The 21,103-nt window shown below is 47.6% G+C and overlaps 1 protein-coding gene across 2 annotated transcripts in view; it reads left to right on the top strand.

Annotated features, from left to right (window-relative positions):
• Positions 1-21,103, top strand: part of LOC121272297 (misshapen-like kinase 1) — a 276,034-nt gene that overhangs the window by 188,245 nt on the left and 66,686 nt on the right. Inside the window, exons 14-16 of one of the 2 annotated variants that reach the window (XM_041178876.1) lie at positions 3,066-3,266; positions 13,440-13,619; positions 19,789-20,037. In XM_041178876.1, coding sequence (XP_041034810.1) covers positions 3,066-3,266; positions 13,440-13,619; positions 19,789-20,037 — 630 coding nt within the window. The remainder of the gene's footprint in view (positions 1-3,065; positions 3,267-13,439; positions 13,620-19,788; positions 20,038-21,103) is intronic. The other variant, XM_041178877.1, reaches the window with a different exon arrangement.

The raw sequence follows: 21,103 nt of genomic DNA, 5'->3' as shown, positions 1-21,103 counted from the left end.
CGGCCATTTCTTGATATTATCTAGAGTGAATCCATATGGCTGAAGACTGGCATCTGTGATGCTGGGATCCTCAGGAGGAGGCTGAGATGGATCATCCATTGCCACTTCTGGCTGAAGATTGTTACAAATGCTTTAGCCATATCTTTTGAACCAATGTGCTGGGCTTCCCCATTCATTGAGGATGGGGATATTTGTGCAGCTTCCTCCTCCAGTGAGTTGTTTAATTGTCCAGCGCCATTGATGACTGGATGTGGCAGGACTTCAGAGTTTAGATCTGCCCCATTGGCTGTGAGATTATTAAACTCTGTCAATTGCGTAGTGCAGATTGTGGTTATGTACAATCTGCTGCTGCTGATGGCCCACATTGCCTCGTGGATGCCCAGGTTTGAGTTGTTAGATCTGTTCAAAATCTATTACATTTAGCATGGTGCTAGTGCCACACATGTTGGAGGCTATCCACAATAAATGAAGACGGGGCTTCATCTCCACAAGGACTGTGCCATGGTCACTCCTACCAATACTGTCATGGACAGATGCATCTGCAACAGTAGATTGGTGAGGGCGAGGTCAAGTAGGTTTTTCCCTCTTCTTGGTTCCCTCACCAGCTGCTGAAGATCCAGTCCAGCAGCTACGTCCTTTAGGACTCACCAGTTTGGGTTAGTAGTGGTGATACCGAGACACTCTTGGTGATGGACATTGAAGTCCCCCACCCAGAGTACATTCTGCACCCTTACCACCCTTGGTGCTTCCTCCAAATGATGTTCAACATGGTGGAGTACTGACTCATCAGCGGAGGAGGGACGGTATGTGGCAACCAGCGGGAGTTTTCCTTGCCTATGTTTGACTTGATGCCATGAGACTGCACGGGGTCCAAAGTTGCTACTAACTCCTTAAAACAGCTATCTATTTATTCCCATTTGACTGCCCTTTCTCCATAGCCCGTGCAATTTTTGGCCCCTCCGGTATTTATCCAATTCCCTTTTAAAAGTCATTATTGAACCGCATGTTCATGCCAACACTAAGACCGCCCATTTCTACCTCTGTAACATCTCCCGACTTCGCTCCTGTCTCAGCTTATTTGCTGCTGAAACTCTTAATTCACGGCTTAGTTATCTCAAGACTCGACTGTTCCATCGGGCTCCCAGCTGGTTGTGTATGTTCTAACCTCTTAAACCTGAGGTGATCCAAAGCCCTATTACTTGTGTGTTTTAACCCACACCAAGTAGTTTTTTCTCTTTCACCCCCTGTATTCGCTGACTTCCATTGGATCATGGTCAAGCAACATTTTGATTTTAAGATGACAATCCCTCCATGCTTTCAAATCCCTCCATGGCCTTGCCCCTCCCTATCTCTGTAATCTCCTCCAGCCCGACAACCTTCCAAGATCTCTGAACTACTCGAATCTTGGCCTCTTATGCATCCCCAATTTTAATCGCTCCATCATTGACAGCCATGTCTTCAGTTGCCTCGGGCCCAAGCTCCAGAATACACTTCCTGCACCTCTCCGTCTCTATTTCGCTTTCTTCTTTTGAGGCACTCATTGAAATCTACAACTTTGCCCAAGCTTTTGGCCATCTGACCTAAGATCCCATTATGTGAAACAGTGTCACACTTTGTTGTATAATGCCCCCATAAAGCTCCTTGGGATGTTTCATTACATTATAGGCGCTATGTGAATATACGTTGTTGTTGAACCTGCTTCCACCATCCTTTCAGGCAACTCCAGATCATCATGACACTGTTTTTAAAAAAAACCCTGATCTCTTCCCCATACCCTGCCCCCATCCCATATAAGCCAGAGTATAAGTGCTGCCTTGTTTTCACTATTGTTAAGTGCTCAATCTTGGTTAATTTGGCCCTCAGATTGGATTATTTTTCACTACCAGGCAGGCTAATTCTGAGGGTGTGAATCCCTAAGCCCCTTTACCTCGATGGAGTAGCGATATTTATAGAATAAGAATGGCAGAAACACAGAAGTCGGCTGGCCACCCTGTCAGCTGAGGAAGTGTGCCTGTGGAGGAGGAACAGATGTTTGCTTTTTAAATGTGATGAATGAGAAGAAAATGTTTCAAGAGTATGTGGTTCTTGGTGGGGGTTCGTTGTCACTATTCTGAGTCTAAATCAGCCAGGTGGTGCAGGAGGTTTGCTGCCTGATTTCTGATCACAGTTACAAATACAGGAAGCATTGGATTCTAACAGGCTTGTTTCCCATACACTGAAGCTCCTTGTTAACAATAGAGTTTTGTTTCATTTAATTAAACCCCAAAGTTTCTGGAAACAATGTCTTGACAAAAGGTTTCACTTGGGCACAGTAGTTTAGTGATTCCTAGACAAGTAATGCAGAAAGCATGAGCTCAAATCCTACCATGGCAGTTTGAATATTTGATTTCTGTTTTTAAAAAAAATACAAATGAATTATTCAAAAGTAAAAAAAGTCATGACGAACTGTAAACCTGTCAGATTGTTGGAAAAGCCCATCCTTTTTTAATTCATTTATGGGATGTGGGTGTCACTGGCTAAGCCAGCATTTATTGCCCATCGCTAATTGTCCTTTTAAGGAAGGAACCTGCCAACCATGCCTTGCCTATATGTGATTCCAGTCCCATGCTTAACTGTCCTTGGATGTGACTTAACAAGTTACTTCCTTGTATCAAAGCCACTGCAAAGAACAACCAGAATCATTACATAGGCTGTGACAGGGCAAGGAAAGAGCTCCGTCACCACCAATTTCAAAGGACGGGCAATAAATGTCAGCCTCGCCAGTAGCACCCATGTCCCGAGTATGTTCTGAAACGATTTAAAGTTGGAGCACCTTCACCTATTGGCTTTGCTTTATTGTGGTGAAACATTGCTAGTCTGCAGACTGCTGAAGATGCTGACAAGAGCAGCCACAGCCTTTTGTTAGAGTTCAGGAAGTGTGTGTCCTCGTTGCTGACGGCACTTGTGCCAACACTTCTGTATCAGTATTGGTTTTACATGTCCCCATCAACCCCTTGAGTTTTCCTTTTGGACATGGCCAAGTAGATTGCTAATATTCTGCTTGTTTCCTTGTGCGTCTGTTGCAGGAATATAAGCGGAAACAACTGGAGGAGCAGCGGCAGTCTGAGCGGCTTCAGAGGCAACTGCAGCAGGAGCATGCCTTCCTCATGTCACTGCAGCAGCAGCAGCAGCTGCAGAAGCAGCAGCAACAGCCCCAAGAAAAGAAGCAGCTGTACTATTACAATAAAAATGTGAATCCGACGGACAAACCAGCCTGGGCAAAGGAGGTACTCCTTTAGAAACTCCCGTTTCTTTATAGAGCAAAGACCAGGAGGAGAAATGATGGTGATCTTCAGCATAATGGACATAGCTGATGTAAGGCAGCTGTTTACACAGGAAGAGCAGGAGGCCATTCAGCCCTTGAGCCTGCTCTCAATTCAGTTAGACCATGGCTGACCAGTATCTTATCTTCATATGCAGACCTTGGGTCCATAGCTCTTAATACCTTGCTTAACAAAAATCTATCCATTTCGGTTTTGTCATTTTCAGTTGACCCTTAGTCTCAGCAGCTCTTTGTGGGAGAGAGTTCCAGATTTCCACTACCCCTTTGAAGAAGTGCTTCCTGACACCACCCCTGATGGCCTGGCTCTAGTTTTTAAGGTTATAGGCCAGGTTAGATTTGTGCTGCTTTTTGTGTACAGGACACACCTGGGCAGTTTTCCACATTGCCAGGTGGATGCCAATGTTGTAGCTGTACTGGGACAACTTGGCTAGAGGCGCAGCAAGTCCTGGAGCACAAGTCTTCAGTAGTATTACATAGCTTTTGCAGTATCCAGTGCCTTCGGCTGTTTCTTGTTATCATGTGGAGTGAATTGAATTGGCTAAAGACTGGCATCTGTGATGCCGGGGACCTCCGGAGGAAGCCGAGATGGATCATCCACTCGGCACTTCTGGTTGAAGATTGTTGTAAATGCTTCAGTAAATGCTAATCCTTTTGCACTGATGTGCTGGACTCCTTCATTATTGAGGATGGGGATATTTGTGGAGCCTCCTCCAATGAGTTGTTTAGTTGTCCACCACCGTTCACGCCTGGATGTGGCAGGGCTGCAGAGTTTAGATCTGATCTGTTGGTTGTTAGCTCTATCGCTTGCTGCTTATGCTGTTTGGCATGCAAGAAGTCCTGTGTTGTAGCTTCACCAGGTTGACACCTTATTTTTAGGTATGCCTGATGCTGCCCCTGGCATGGCCTCCTGCACTCTTCATTGAACTAGGGTTGATCCCCGGGCTTGGTCGTCATGGTAGAGTGGGGGATATGCTGGGCCATGAGGTTACAGATTCTGTTTGAGGACAGTTCTCTGCTGCTTATGGCCCACAGCGCCTCATGGATGCCCAGTCTTGAGTTGCTAGATCTGTTTGAAATCTATCCCATTTAGCATGGTGGCAGTGCCACACAACACATGGAGGGTATCTTCAATGTGAGGGTGGGACTTCATCTTCAATAGGAGTGTGCGGTGGTCATTCCTACCGAGACTGACATGAACAGATACACCTGCGGCAGGCAGATTGATGAAGATGAGGTCAAGTATGTTTTTCCCTCTTGTTTGTTCCCTCACTGCAGACCCAGTCTAGCAGCTATGTCCTTTGGGACTCGACCAGCTCAGTCAGTAGTGGTGCTACTGAGCCACTCTTGGTGATGGACAATGTGGTACATTCTTGTAGTTCAGAGTACATCTGTGCCCTTGCCACCCTCAGTGCTTCTTCCAAGTGGTGTTCAACATGGAGGAGCACTGATTCATCAGCTGAGGGGGGCTGGTTGTACATGGTAATCAGCAGGAGACTTCCTCACCCATTTTTGATCTGATACTATGAGACTTCATGGGGTTCGGAGTCAATGTTGAGGACTCCTAGGGAGACTCCCTCCCTACTGTGCTGCCACTTCTGCCAGTGGGACAGGGCATACCCAGGAATGGTGATGGTGGTGTCTGGGGCATGATTTGTCAGGTATGATTCTGTATGACTGTCAGGCTGTTGCTTGACTAGCTTGTGAGACAGCTCTTCCAATTTTGACACAACCCCCCAGACGTTAGTAAGGAGGACTTTGCAGGTCAATAGGTTGAGTTTGCTATTGTCGTTTCCGGTGCCTAGGTCAAAGCCAGGTGCTCCATCAAGTTTTATTCCTTCTAGACTTTCTAGTGGACTGATACAGCTGAGTGGCTTGCTGTGCCATCTCAGAGAGCATTTAAGAGTCAACCACATTACTGTAGATCTGAAGTCATATGTTGGCCAAACCAGGTAAGGACAGCAGAATCAACAATGGTTTCATGGTCATCATTAGACTTTTAATTCCAGATTTTTATTGAATTCAAATTCCACCACCTGCCATGGTGGGATTAGTGCCTAGAGCATTAACTCGGATCTCTGGATTACTAGTACAATGACAACCATTACCCCCCCGCCTCCCTACATGGCACAGACTGCTTCAGCATCTTAAAAAGCTTGAAAACGTCAATCAAGTCGCCCCTTCACCATCTAAATTTCAGGATTACAACCCTTTGGAGTTCAAGTATCAGTATGATAAATCTTTGCACTCCCTGAAAGGTCAATTTATCCTTCCTAAGGCGTGATTTTCAGAGCTGAACACAGTAGTCCAAGTATGGTCTAACTAGGATTTTGTATAGCTGTGGTATAACCTCTACCTCTTGTATCCTGGCCCTCTCGAAGTAAAGTCCTGTACTTCATCTAACCCTTAAAACATAAATCAAGCAGGGAATTCAGGAGAAACTTCTTGCCCAAAGTGTGGCGAGAATGTGGAAGTCACTACCACAGGAAGTAGCTCACATGAATAGTACGGATGCGTTTTAAGGGGAAGTTAGGTAAACATTTGAGAGAGAAGGGAATAGAAGTTTATACTGATAGGATGAGATGAGGAACCATGGGCAGAGGCTCAAAAGAACATAAATGCCAGAATGGACTGGTTAGATCGAACATAGGTTTCGTACATTCTATACAATCCTACATAACGTTAGCTTCTGTTCCTTTCCCATGTACACATCTGTCTTTCTCTTAAATGTATCTATGCTATTCACCTCAGTCACCCCACTGGGGTAGTGATTGAATTCAAATTCAATTGGGGTATTCTCACCAATCTCTGGGCAAAGAAATTACTCCTGAATTCTCTGGATTTATGTAGAGGGGGAATTGAAGGCACAATCCTTTATATGATTGCTCTGGGGCAACTCGGGCACACACGCACACAAATAAGCAAAATTGCAGTTTCACACACTGACCAGTTACTATTCTATAGATCTTGCATGTGAAGGGTTTTTCTTATCCTCTATAAAAGAGCAGTTCTCCCTTGCAGGATGTAGTGAAGGGAAAATGGGAAAGAAAAGGCTTCTATGAGTCATGGAATAGTGGTATTGTATTGGACTAGTAATCCAGAGACCCAGGTTGAGCATTACCCACCATGGCAGATGGTGAAATTTGAATTCAGTAAAAACCTGGAATTAAAAATCTATGAAACCTATCGTAAATCTATGTCGTAAAAACCTATCTGGTTCACTGATGTCCTTTAAGGGAGGAAATCTGCTGTTCTTACCTGACCTGGCCTACATGTGACTCCAGACACACCGCAATATGGTTGACTCTGAAATTGCTGAGCAAGCCACTCAGTTATATCAATCCGCTAAAAGCCTAAATGGAATCAAACCGGAAAGACCACCTGCCTAGGCACTGACATGACAACGGCTTGTTGACCCTGCAAAGTCCTCCTTTTGGCTTGTGCCAAAATCGAGAGAGCTGTCTCACAGACTCGTCAAGCAATATAGTCATACTGTACTGAAACACACCTTACAGACAATGTCCCAATCATCACCATCATCATCCCTGTCCCAACGGAGTGATGGACCAGCAGATGTGGCAGTGTTTTACAGTCAGGAGGGTGTTGCCCTGCGAGTCCTCAAAATCAGCTTCGAACTCTCATGGCATCAGGTCAAACATGGGCAAGGAAACCTCCTGCTGATTATCACGGAGCACCCTCCCTCAGCTGATGAGTCAGTGCTCCTCCTTGTTCAACACCACTTGGAAGGAGCACTGAGGTGGCAAGGGTGCAGAATGTACTCTGGATGAGGACTTCAACGTCCATCACCAAGAGTGGCTCGGTAGCACCACTATTGACTGAGCTGGCCAAGCCCTTAAGGACATAGCGGCTAGACTGGGTCTGTGGCAGGTGGTTAGGGAACTAACAAGAGGGAAACGCACACTTACTCTCACCACGCTGCCTGCTGCAGATGCATCTGTCCATGACAGCATCAGTAGGAATGACCACCGCACAGTTCCATGTTCTGTTATGGGACAAAGTCCCATATTCTCTTATGTTGTGTGGCATTACCAGGATGCTGAATGGGATAGATTTCAAACAGATCTAGCAACTCAAGACTGGGCAACCATGAGGCACTGTGGGCCATCAGCAGCAGCAGAATTGTACTGGACCACAATCTGTAACCTCATGGCCCAGCACATCCCTCACTCTACCATTATCATCAAGGCTGGGAACCAACCCTGGTTCAATGAAGAGTGCAGGTTGGCACGCCAGGAGCAGCACAGGCACACCTAAAATTGAGGTGTCAGTCTGATGAAGCTACAACAGTCCTACTTGCATGCCAAACAGCATAAGCAGCAAGTGTTAGACAGAGCTAAACGATTCCACTACCAACAGATCAGATCTAAGATCTGCAGTCCTGGACACATCCAGTGTGAATGGTGTTTGACATGTTGACAACTCACTGGAGGTCACAAATATCACCATCCTGAATGATGGGAGAGCCCAGCACAGCAGTGCAAAAGATAAGGCTGAATCATTTGCAACAATCGTCAGCCAGAAGTGCCGAGTGGATGATCCACTTTGGCCACCTCTGGAGGTCCCGAGCAGCACAGATGCCAGTCCTCAGCCAATTCGCTTCACTCCATGTGATATCAAGAAACGACTGAAGGCACTGGATACTGCAAAGGCTATGGGCCCTGACAACATTACAGCAACAGGAGTGAAGACTTGTGCTCCAGAACTTGTTGCGCCCCTTGCCAAGCTGTTCCTGTACAGCTACAACACTGGCATCTACCCAGCAATGTGGAAAATTGCCCAGGTATGTCCTGTACACTAAAAACAGAACAAATCCAACCTGACTAATTATCACCCTGTCCATCAAATCTTGATCATCAGTAAAGCGATGGAAGGGGTCATCAACAGCGCTATCAAACGGCACTTGCTTAGCAATAACCTGCTCAGTGACACTCAGTTTGGGTTCTGCCAGAGCCATTCAGCTCCTGACCTCATTACAGCTTTGGTTCAAACATGGACAAAAGAGCTGAACTCCCAGGGTGAGGTGAGAGTGACTGCCCTTGACATCAAGGCAGCATTTGACTGAGTGTAGTATCAAAGCACCCTGGCAAAACTAGAGTTAATGGGAATCAGGGGGGAAACTCTCCGCTGGTTGGAGTCACACCTAGCACAAAGCAAGATGGTTGTGGTTGTTGGATGTCATCTCAGTTATATGGCATCACTGCAAGAGTTCCTCAGGATAGATTCCTAGGCCTAATCATCAGCTGCTTCGTCAATGACCTTCCTTCCACTATAAGGTCAGAAGTGGGGGATGTTCACTGATTGCACAATGTTCTGCACCGTTCATGACTCCTCAGATACTGAAGCAGTCCATGTCCAAATGCAGCAAAACCTGGACACTATCCAGGCTTGCGCTGACAAATGGCAAGTAACATTCGCGCCACCCAAATGTCAAGCAATGGCCATCTCCAACAAGAGAGAATCTAACCATCGCCCCTTGACATTCAATGGCATTACCATCACTGAATCCTACACTACCAACATCCCAGGGGTTACCATTGACCAGAAACTGAACTGCACTAGCCATTTAAATACTTTGGCTACAAAAGCAGGTCAGAGGCTAGGAATCCTGTGGCAAGTAACTCACGTCTTGACTCCCCAAAGCCAAAGCAGAGCCTCAAAGGTAATAATTTGTGGATTATTACCTGAGTCACGTGCAAATTGGCATAGGACAAATAAAATTAGAGAAATTAATGCATGGCTCAAAGGTTGGTGTGGGTGAAGTGGGCCCCAGTTTGTGAAGCACTGGCACCAGTATTGAGGAAGGTGGGACCTGTACTGTTCGGAAGGTCTACACCTGAACCGTGCTGGGGCTAGTGTCCTCGCATGCTGCCTAATTAGGGAAGCAGAGAGGTTTAAGCTGAATAATTGGGGCAAGGGATCAAATTTGGGAAGATGTGGTAAACCAAAGAATAGAGACAAGGCAAGAGAGACAGGTATTAATACGGGAAATATTAAACAGACTATGACACGAAGGGACAGAGAATACAAATCTTAAGAGTAAATTAGTGGATAAAGCTATGCACTACAAAAATAATGAGGACAAAACTAAAGGTTCTGTATCAAAACAAAAAAGATGAATTGGTAGTGCAAATAGAAATAAATAAGTGCGGTATGATAGGCATTACAGAGACATGGCTACAGGATGAAATAAGCTGGGACCTGAATACTGAAGGGTACATGACATTTAGGAAGGACAGGAAGTTAGGAAAAGTTGGAGGGGTAGCTCTGTTAATGATAGTATTATCACATTAGACAGGGTGACCTAGGTTCAGGAAACCAGGATGCAATAGTGGCTTGGGTTGAGATGAGGAATAATAAAGGCAAGGTCTTTCGTGGGAGTGGTGTACATGCCTCCTAATTCTAATTACACAGTAGGACAGTGTATAAGAGAAGAGATAATGGGAGCTTTCCAGAAAGGTACAGCAATAATCATGGGAGATTTTAATCTACATATAGACTGGAAAAATCAGATGGGCAAAAGTAGTTTAGATGAGGAGTTCATAGAGCATTTTCGGGATGGTTTCTTAGAACAGCATGCTCTGGAACCAACCAGACAGCAAGCTATACTAGACCTGTCATTAAGCAATGGGGTATGCTCACTCCTACCTAGGGGTGCCTTCACTAGGAGGTTTATCAATTAATCCTAATATGTTTGAATTTTACATTAATTTTGAGGGAGAATCGAGTCCACCCAAGACTAGCATTTTAAATTTAAATAAGGGTGATTATGAAGGCATGAAAGCAAAACTAGCTAAAGTGAACTGGCAAATTAGGTTAAGGGTTATGTCAATAAAAGTTCAATGGCAGGCATTTAAAGGGATATTTTCAGAATACACAGAATATATACATTCCAATGAGAAAGAAAAATTACAAGGGAAGGGCCCACCATCCGTGGTTAACTAAAAAAATTAAGACAGTATCAAACTTAAGGAAAAAGCATCTAATTATGCAAAGACGGGCAGCAGATCAGAAGACTGGAAAGAATGTAAAGAACAGAAAAGAATCATAAAAGGATTATTAAGGAGGGAAAAGTTAGAGTATGAGAGAAAGCTAGCTAGTAATATAAAGACAGATAGTAAGAGTTTCTGTAAGTATTTAAATAAGAAAAGTTAAAGTGAGTGTTGGTCCTATAGAGAGTGCATCTGGGGCGTTGATAATGGAAAGTAAGGAGATGGCGGACAAATTAAACAGATATTTTGCTTCAGTCTTCACTATAGAGGACACAAATAACATCCTGAAATAGCTATAAATCAGGAAATGGAAGGGAGGGAGCAACTCGGGATAATTCCAAACCCCAGGGAAGTGGTATTGAGCGAATTGTTGGGGCTGCTGGCTGACAAATCTCCAGGTCCGGATGGACTTCACCCAAAGATCTTGAAAGAAGTGGCTAGTGTGTTAGTTGGTTCTAAATTTCCAAAATTCCCTAGATTCGGGGAAGGTTCCATTAGGCTGGAAATAAGGGAAGGAGACAGGAAGCAGGAAATTATAGGCAGTTCGCCTCACATCTATCCTAGGAAAAAGGTTAGAAGCTATATTAAAGATGTTATAGCAGGGCACTTAGAAAAATTCAAGGCAGTCAGGCAGAGTCAACATAGTTTTGTAAAGGGGAAATCAAGTTTAACCAATTTGTTGGAGTTCTTTGAAGGGGTCACATGTGCTGTGGATAAAGGGTAACCGATGGATATACTGTACTCAGATTCCCAGAAGGCATTTGATAAAGTGCCACATCAAAGGTTATTGCAGAAAATAAAAGCTCAATGTATAAGGGGTAACATTTTGGCATTAATAGAAGATTGGTTAGCTAAAAGGAAGCAGAGAGTAGGCATAAATGGGCCTTTTTCTGGTTAGCAGGATGTGATGAGTGGTGTGCCACAGGGATCAGTACTGGGTGCTCAACTGTTTACAATTCATCAAAATGACTTGGATGAAGGACTGAAGGTATGATTGCTAAATTTGCTGACGACACAAAGGCAGGAAAGTAAATGGTGAAGAGGACATAAGGAGGCCACAAAGTGACATAAGTTAAGTGAGTGGACAAAGATCTGGAAAATGGATTACAATGTGGGCAAATGTGAAATCATTCATTTTGGCAGGAAAAATAAAAAAGCTTATTACCTAAATGGTGAGAGATTGCTGATCTGAGATTCAGAGGGATCTGGGTATCCTAGTGCATGAATCACAAAAGGTTAGTGTGCAGGTACAGCAGGTAATTAGGAAAGCTAATAGAATGTTATAATTTATTGTGATAGGAATTGATTACAAACGTAGGGAGGTTATGCTTTAGTTGTAGAAGGCATTGGTGAGACTACACCTGGAGTATTGTTTACAGTACTGGTCGTCTTACTTAAAGAAGGATGTAAATGCGTTAGATGCAGTTCAGAGAATGATTACTAGAGTAATACCAGGAATAAGCAGGTTGTCTTATGAGGACAGGCTGGACAGGTTAGGCTTGTATCCACTGGAGTTTAGAAGAGTAAGAGGCGACTTGATTGAAACCTTTAAAATCCTGAGGGGTCTTGACAGGGTAGATGTGGAGAGGATGTTTCCTGTTGTGAAAGAATCTAGAACTAGGGGGGAGGTCATTGTTTAAAAATAAGGAGTCGCTCATTTAAGACAGATGAGAAGTTTTTTCTCTGAGGGTTGTGAGTCTTTGGAACACTCATCCTCAAAAGGCAGTGGAAGCAGATTCTTTTAGTATTTTTAAGGCAGAGCTAATAGATTCTTGATTAACAAGAGGCTGAAAGGCTATCGGGGGTAGGCAGGAATGTGGGGTTGAGGTTACATTCAGATCAGTCATGATCTTTTTGAATGGTGGAGCAGCTTGAGGGGCCAAGTGGCCTACTCTTGCTCTGAATTTGCATGTTTGTATGTCCCCCATATACAAGGCACAAGTCAGGAGTGTGATGGAATACTCTCCACTTGCCTGGATGAGTGCAGCTCCAATAACACTGAAGAAACTTGACATCATCCAAGACGAAGCAGCCCGCTTGATTGGCACCCCCTCCACAAACATTCACCCCCTCCACAAACGTTCACTCCCTCCACCACCGACACACAGTGACAGCAGTGTGCACCATCTACAAGATGCACTGCAGGAACTCGCCAAGGCTCTCTGGACAGCACCTATAAACCCACAAACACCAACAGCTAGAAGGACAAGGGCAGCAGACACATGGGAACATCACCACCTGCAAATTCCCCTCCAAACCACTCACCATCCTGACTTGGTAATATATCAGCCGTTCCTTCACTGTCGCTGGGTCAAAATCCTGGAGCTCCCTCCCTAACAGTACTGTGGGTGCACCTACACCACATGGACTGTAGTGGTTCAAGAAGGCAGCTCACCATCACCTTCTCAAAGGTGGCAATTAGGGGTGTGCAACAAACGTTGGCCTAACTAGCAACACCCATATCCCATGAATGAAGGAATAAAAAAGATTGTATTTGGTCTGCCATATCCAGTGAGCCCGAGAATCTGTGTATTGCAGCATTTATTTTTCACAGGATGAAAATTCTTTACTCCTTACATCAGGCAGAGATTAAAGAACCAAATATGCAGCCAAACCATCTGGAATTGCCTGCTTTCCCTGGCCCTTCATAGGCTAGAGTATCTGAACAGGGCCGCAAGCATTTATCACACTCAGCTGTTCTTAATGCTCAATGTATATATTAAGCAGACAAATTCAAGCTCACTAATGACATGTAAGGGACTGAGGTACCAATGGCTTGAGGGTGTATGATGCATCATTTGGCACTGTTCACTGCAAAATGTCATCAGCATCAGAACAAACTGAGTTGGGCTTAGGATGTCCAGAGGAAAGATTTTAAACACTTTGCAAAATATAACAGCCCGTTCAGGACCGCTGGCCTTCACAATTGTTGTATTGAGTATTACCTAAATGTGACACATTTATCTTAGGGCAAATAATGATGACACTGTTTACAACATGTTTTATATAAGTCAGAACTTGCAGCATTACAGTGCTCCCCCCAAGGAACTCCTATGGCCTACTTGTTTATTTTAACTATAACTTGCCTCGTTTGATCTCTCTCTGTGAAGGTTGAAGAACGCTCCAAAATGAACAGGCAGAACTCTCCTGGTGCGAAGCCAAAGATGGGGACCACAATATCGGATCCGTCGCTGCAGTCGCTCACTGAATCGGTGCCCAGCAGTGCTGCCCAGGCCTCACAGACACCGCCCATGCACCGGCCTGTGGAGCCACAGGGAGCCCAGTCAAAGGTGGTTCTCCATCACATTTCTATATTTCTTTTCATGGGTGGTAGTGTTCCCTCTCCTGAGCAGCAGCACAACAGTCCAACTGCTGAGCACATTCTGTTATTTAAATGAGGTTTACTGCCACTCTAGCCCACAAGCATAGGACTGGTAGACATTCTCATTACAGGAAGGTGAGAGTCAAGCCTGACATGATTCATTAAGTGGAATTAGCAGTGGAAGTTCACTCGTGTCAGTTCCTGGAGCCTGAAGTTTTGACAGCACTTGACTTCCCTGCTCACCACATCAGTCCCCCTCATCATTTGTCCTTCAGGCCCTCCCGTTCATTGACTCCCTCCCTCCCCAACCCTGTTATTTGCCGTTACCCTCAAGAGCCATTTAAATCACAGTACAAAAGATAACAGCACAGGCTGCCAGGGCATTTTCTAACATTTTTCACTGCATTATGGTACTTTCTCCATTGGAAAAGTGCTATAATATGTGTGACCAACCATACAACGCTGGTCAATGTAAGGGCCAACTTACTTTTAAATGTGAGGCCTCTATAATGAATCACTGCATTAAAAACACGTCTAGGTCACAATACAGCACCTAATAGTGATATTTGAAGGTGTGAAAACACTCACATTTACCTTTGTGAATGTTTCAGACTCCAGCAGGGTTTTGGTTTTCTTCACAAACCTGGCATGCTCTTAATGGGCTTCCAGAACCCCAGACTACGAGACGAAAATGGTTTGCGGGGGAAATCTGATTTTCATTCCCCATTTAAAATGAGGAACCCAATCTCATCAGGGGCAGGTGTATGCTTTGCACACTCGACATTCCCAGCCCGCAAGAGGAAACGCCACGGGGTCAGGAACATGGAGCAAAATCGAATTTCCTCCAAAAAAAAAAATCAATGTGTGCTATTCACGCACCGAAATGTGCCTCCTCACCTGGACGAAAATTCGGCTCTGTGTCTCTCTGACCTTCACCCTCCAGTTCACAAGAACCAACTTCTCTTCAGATTCACAAAGACACTTTACATCTGCCTGATTATGTTTGTTGCTGTGAAGCAATTACTGAGCTACCTTCTATTCATTGCAGTATTAAGTGAAGAAGGCACTCAATAAGCTGAGAAAGTAAAAGTTGCCTTTTCCATATTTCCTATCAATTCAAAAAGCAAGTCTCCTTAGCTCTTTCAATCTTGAGCTTGTCAAAGTGAATCAGAAGATCCTTGTCTTAAGCCATCACTGCCATTTCAACTTTTCTTCTGTTACATAACTACAGGCTACAATATAAAAACTAACAAATGCCTCACTCATGTATGGCAGTGTAGTGGTTTTGGTACTGAACTCAAAAGCTAGAGGTTGTGAGTTCAAATGCCACCATGGTCAATTTAAAATCTAATTTGTGGGTTAGCATGTCACCGTATCAATGGCTGGGGGTGGTATTTTTTGTTCTTCTTCCATTTTATATATATATATATATATATATATATCCATTTATATATAGCTTTTTTTTGTTTCTACTGGTGGTGCACATCCGCACATTAACGTAGCTTTTTTTTCCAGCATGTTTAATTTTCTTCAATATATGTTGGCTGCATAATTGTTCAGTTCGATCAGTCGTAAATCAGCAGGACACACACTGTATAAACTAAGTGTTTCAGTTTACGGAGGCCTTGGAATCACTTATTGTTCGAACACCTTTTGCTTCTTCTTCCAAATCATCCAAAAAACGTCCCTGTGACACTGAATAAAATGTGTATCCATAGATGCCCAAGACGATTGCCCCGATAGCTAAGCCTGTTATCCCATTTCTGTAGGTTTCTATGCTCCTGAGCCAGCTGCACTGTCGGCATGAGCTCAATCTATTCTTTGCTCAGAGTGTCCTCCTTTGGGCCTACACGTTTAGCAAACTCTGAACCTGCTTGAGAATTCATTTCTGCCATTTTTCCAAATCTACATAATAAAATTCATTCCTCACATGGATGAGAAAAATTTGGGGGAACACTTGATGGTTGGAGAGTGATGACTGGTATAGGCCCAAGGTCATCATGGCAACAATTGGGTTGAGGTGCTGAGCAATTGCAGCCCCACCTAGCTGCTGCCACTCGCCACCCTCCCAAAAGCTAGACAATTGTTCCCTCCCCTATTGAAAAGAAATTGAGCTAATTTGGATATTTGCTGATGTTTCTTATACATGTATTCATGTGAAGCTTCGGATAGTGGATCGGCTGACTTAATGAAATGCAGATGTGTAGGAAATTAACTAATGTCAGCATCTTAAACCATGAAACGTCCAACTGAGTAACTCCTGGCCAGCTCCCAATATTTCAAAATTCTTCTAATATTGTCTGCAGGCAATATTGTTTGCCTTTCATCAGCGAGAGCTGTATTTTGCATTGAATTTGCAGCACAGGAACAGGCTTTTTAGTTTAACTAATGTTCTTATGCTCCACACAAGCTCCACCCATTTTACTTAATCTCAGCCTATCATAATTTCCTTCTATTCCTTTGCCCTCCTTGAGTTTATCCAGCTTCCCCTTAAATGCATCAATGCTATTTACCTCAGTTATACCATTTGGTATTTTTTACATTAAAAACCTGCCTTGAATTAGCCCAAAAACCTTTCTTACAAACCCTTAATAACTTAGCACCTGTTTGCAGCTTCCTGCCTCCAACTTACCAACTCCCCTGACCCTCCTGCTCACCCATCCCTCTGCCGAGCCGTCACTGAGCAGAGGTTCAGGCGAGGGGCAGCAAGAGGAAGAGAGTGAGAGCAGAGGGGTCAGATGTGCCAGTGAGTGGGAGGGTTGGGAAAGAGGGCGATAAGTCGGGAGGATCAGGACGTCACGAAAGTCAGGGAGCGAGGCGGCGAGGGAAGTACCGACCCGAGCAGGAGGGTCAGCGAGGGAGGCGGAGAGTCGGGAGGGTCGGTGAGGGAGAAGGGGAGTCGGGAGGGTTGGTGAGGGAGGGGGCAGGTTGGGAGGGTCGGTGAGGGAGGCGGCGAGTCAGGAGGGTCGGTGAGGGAGGCGGCGAGTCAGGAGGGTCGGTGAGGGAGGTGGCGAGTCAGGAGGGTCGGTGAGGGAGGCGGCAGATCAGGAGGGTCGGTGAGGGAGGCGGCGAGTCAGGAGGGTCGGTGAGGGAGGTGGCGAGTCAGGAGGGTCGGCGAGGGAGGCGGTGAGTCAGGAGGGTCGGCGAGGGAGGCGGCGAGTCAGGAGGGTCGGTGAGGGAGGCGGCGAGTCAGGAGGGTCGGTGAGGGAGGCGGCGAGTCAGGAGGGTCGGTGAGGGAGGCGGCGAGTCAGGAGGGTCGGTGAGGGAGGTGGTGGGTCAGGAGGGTCGGTGAGGGAGGCGGCGAGTCAGGAGGGTCGGTGAGGGAGATGGAGGGTCAGGAGGGTCGGTGAGGGAGGCGGCGAGTCAGGAGCGTCAGCGAGGGAGGTGACGGGTCAGGAAGGTTGGCGAGAGAGTGGGCAGGTCGGGAGGGTCGGTGAGGGAGGCGGCGGGTCAGGAGGGTCGGTGAGGGAGGTGGCGGGTCAGGAGGGTCGGTGAGGGAGGTGGCGGGTCAGGAGGGTCGGTGAGGGAGGTGGCGGGTCAGGAGGGTCGGTGAGGGAGACGTTGGGTCAGGAGGGTCGGTGAGGGAGGTGGTGGGTCGGTGAGGGAGGTGGCGGGTCAGGAGGGTCGGTGAGGGAGACGGAGGGTCAGGAGGGTCGGTGAGGGAGGTGGCGGGTCAGGAGGGTCGGTGAGGGAGACGTTGGGTCAGGAGGGTCGGTGAGGGAGGTGGTGGGTCGGTGAGGGAGGTGGCGGGTCAGGAGGGTCGGTGAGGGAGACGGAGGGTCGGTGAGGGAGGTGGTGGGTCAGGAGGGTCGGTGAGGGAGGTGGTGGGTCAGGAGTGTCGGTGAGGGAGACAGCGGGTCAGGAGGGTCGGTGAGGGAGGTGGTGGGTCGGTGAGGGAGGTGGTGGGTCGGTGAGGGAGGTGGCGGGTCAGGAGGGTCGGTGAGGGAGACGGTGGGTCAGGAGGGTCGGTGAGGGAGACGGTGGGTCAGGAGGGTCGGTGAGGGAGACGGTGGGTCAGGAGGGTCGGTGAGGGAGACGGCGGGTCAGGAGGGTTGGTGAGGGAGGTGGTGGGTCAGGAGGGTCGGTGAGGGAGGCGGCGGGTCAGGTGGGTCGGTGAGGGAGGTGGCGGGTCAGGTAGGTCGGTGAGGGAGGTGGTGGGTCAGGAGGGTCGGTGAGGGAGGTGGCGGGTCAGGAGGGTCGGTGAGGGAGGTGGCGGGTCAGGAGGGTCGGTGAGGGAGGTGGCGGGTCAGGAGGGTCGGTGAGGGAGGTGGCGGGTCAGGAGGGTCGGTGAGGGAGGTGGCGGGTCAGGAGGGTCGGTGAGGGAGGTGGCGGGTCAGGAGGGTCGGTGAGGGAGGTGGCGGGTCAGGAGGGTCGGTGAGGGAGGTGGCGGGTCAGGAGGGTCGGTGAGGGAGGTGGCGGGTCAGGAGGGTCGGTGAGGGAGGTGGCGGGTCAGGAGGTTCGGTGAGGGAGACGGCGGGTCAGGAGGGTCGGTGAGGGAGACAGCGGGTCAGGAGGGTCGGTGAGGGAGGTGGTGGGTCGGTGAGGGAGACGGTGGGTCAGGAGGTTCGGTGAGGGAGACAGCGGGTCAGGAGGGTCGGTGAGGGAGACAGCGGGTCAGGAGGGTCGGTGAGGGAGGTGGTGGGTCGGTGAGGGAGGTGGTGGATCAGGAGGGTTGGCGAGAGAGGGGGCAGGTCGGGAGGGTTGGTGAGGGAGGTGGCGGGTCAGGAGGGTCGGTGAGGGAGGTGGCGGGTCAGGAGGGTCGGTGAGGGAGGTGGTGGGTCGGTGAGGGAGGTGGCGGGTCAGGAGGGTCGGTGAGGGAGGTGGTGGGTCGGTGAGGGAGGTGGCGGATCAGGAGGGTTGGCGAGAGAGGGGGCAGGTCGGGAGGGTTGGTGAGGGAGGTGGCGGGTCAGGAGGGTTGGTGAGGGAGGTGGCGGGTCAGGAGGGTCGGCGAGGGAGGTGGTGGGTCAGGAGGGTCGGCGAGGGAGGTGGTGGGTCGGTGAGGGAGGTGGCGGATCAGGAGGGTTGGCGAGAGAGGGGGCAGGTCGGGAGGGTTGGTGAGGGAGGTGGCGGGTCAGGAGGGTCGGTGAGGGAGACAGTGGGTCAGGAGGGTCGGCGAGGGAGGTGGCGGGTCAGGAGGGTCGGCGAGGGAGGTGGTGAGTCAGGAGGGTCGGCGAGGGAGGCGGCGAGTCAGGAGGGTCGGCGAGGGAGGTGGCGGGTCAGGAGGGTCGGCGAGGGAGGTGGTGAGTCAGGAGGGTCGGCGAGAGAGGGGGCAGGTCAGGAGGGTCGGCCAGAGAGGGGGCAGGTCGGAAGGGTCGGCAAGAGAGGGGCAGGTCGGGAGGGACGGCGAGAGAGGGGGCAGGTCGGAAGGGTTGGCGAGAGAGGGGGCAGGTCGGAAGGGTTGGCGAGAGAGGGGGCAAGTCGGAAGGGTTGGCGAGAGAGGGGGCAAGTTGGAAGGGTCGGCGAGAGAGGGGGCAGGTCGGAAGGGTCGGCGAGAGAGGGGGCAGGTCGGGAGGGTCGGTGAGGGAGAAGGCGAGCCAGGAGGGTCGGCGAGTTTGAGAGGGAGGAGGCGACTTGGGAGGGATCCGCAAGGGAGGCAGTGAGTCAGTGGGATATGTGGTGAAGCCACAGTTTATCACCTAAGAAAACTGAGCATGCTTAGTAACTGCACTAAAATGAAAATATAGCAGTGTTTTTTGAGAATGCCACTAATTTCCAGCTCTGCTAAAATGAAAATGCTCCAATAGAACCTGCTGTAAAAGGGGGACACCTGTATCGTGCAACAGAAAATTCATACTTTTCATTCATCACCATGAATCTGATACGTAAATATCTAAGTTTCAGAGGAAGGAGAAGAATTACTTTAAAGACAGAAAATGTTGGAAACACCCAACAGTTCAGACAGCATCAGTATCGCGAGAAACAGTCAATGTTTCAGGTTGAGCTTTCAGCCACTGTCTGACTTGCTGAGTCTTTCCATCATCTTCTGCATTTATTTCAGATTTCCAGCATCCACTGAAGTTTGTTTTTATTTGAGCAGTGAAACAGATGGTTCACTGATGATTGTGTATCAGTTGGCCTTTAGTCTTCCAGCTTCCTTTGAGTTCGCACTTAAACCTTGTTGAAAACTTTTCTCTCAGTTTCAAGTGGCACACCTGGTTGCGCTGAAGCCATCATCAGCACCGGTGCCAAGGTCTCAGTCACTCCAAGACCAACCGACCAAGAATGTCGCTGCCTTCCCAACCCAGGAGCCTGTGCCAGTGAAGCGTGGTGAGATGCTGCGGCAGAACTCAGACCCCACCTCTGAGACCCCTGTACTACCTCCCCGTGCTGGGAACAGAGATGACTCTGGGCCATGGGTGAAGATGGAAGATGAAGCACCTCCAAAGGTAACCAGGCCAAGTCCAAAACGTGTAGTGCAAGAGAAGAGAAAGGTTATTAAGGCACCCTCAACCAAATGGATTATGCCTTCTGCTATCATATTGATTACAGTAGCTGCCTGAATTGACCTGCCTTCTCGTTAGAGGATTGTTCCATGTGGTTTTAGGTTGGCCTTCTGGTTATTATGTTCTTTACTGGAGCTCTTTATCTTGTTTTTTTGGAAAGGTAGAGTACGAGATTTAGAACTGCAATGCCTGAATAATGCTGATGCGATAAATCGGACTGCACCATGGCTTCCAGAGTCGTTTATCCACATTTTACATTTGCAAATACTTCCTGTAAGCCTTTCCCTTGTAACTTCCTGAGTCCACATTTAGAATAGAGATTGCCTATGTAAACATGTCACATGGTAGTTTCACTCTCCTGGTGGAGGTACTGCAGTACCACCACTGGCTTGAGTGTGCAATTACAGTGTGACAAATTACCATAAATTTCCATAGATAATGTGTACTCGGGAATTTGTCATGGTGTTATTAAAGGTAGGACAGAATATATGATTTTAAAATGACACTGTAATTAGATATTAGTGCCCTAGTTCACTTATCACTTGCCCTCTAACTCTACAAACCCTACTCCCTTCATCAGAAGATCACGTTTAATCTTATCTTCCCTGTATGCAATATTGGGGATGAGCGCTTCAATGAAAATTATGGGCTAGGCAGACGTTCTCTTGATACCATTCGGGGAAAGAACAAATAGTGAACTTGAGGCTGGAGAGATCAGTAATGTGCAGGGGTGCTTACTTTAATAAAACACTTCAAAACACGACAGCTTGGTCCTGTTTTTGAAGACATTTCCTTGTGATAACTTACTAGATAAATAAAATTGTTCCCTGTGAAAGTTTTCAGCTTATGAGGTTGAAGGCTTGACATTTTTTTCTGTCTTCTCGCACCCGGTGCCAGCAACAAGACACATCCAGAACAGATACAGCAAAGGTCAGATGTGAAGCTTCATCTGCCTTGTCTCATTCAACACTCCAATAATCACATACAGCATTGGTTAGATGCAGATATG

The sequence above is a fragment of the Carcharodon carcharias genome, chromosome 33 (genome assembly GCF_017639515.1).
Source record: "Carcharodon carcharias isolate sCarCar2 chromosome 33, sCarCar2.pri, whole genome shotgun sequence".
In the NCBI taxonomy this organism is placed as follows: domain Eukaryota; kingdom Metazoa; phylum Chordata; class Chondrichthyes; order Lamniformes; family Lamnidae; genus Carcharodon; species Carcharodon carcharias.
The sequence above is the reverse complement of the archived record's forward strand: the minus strand, read 5'-3'. Positions and strand labels throughout refer to the sequence as shown.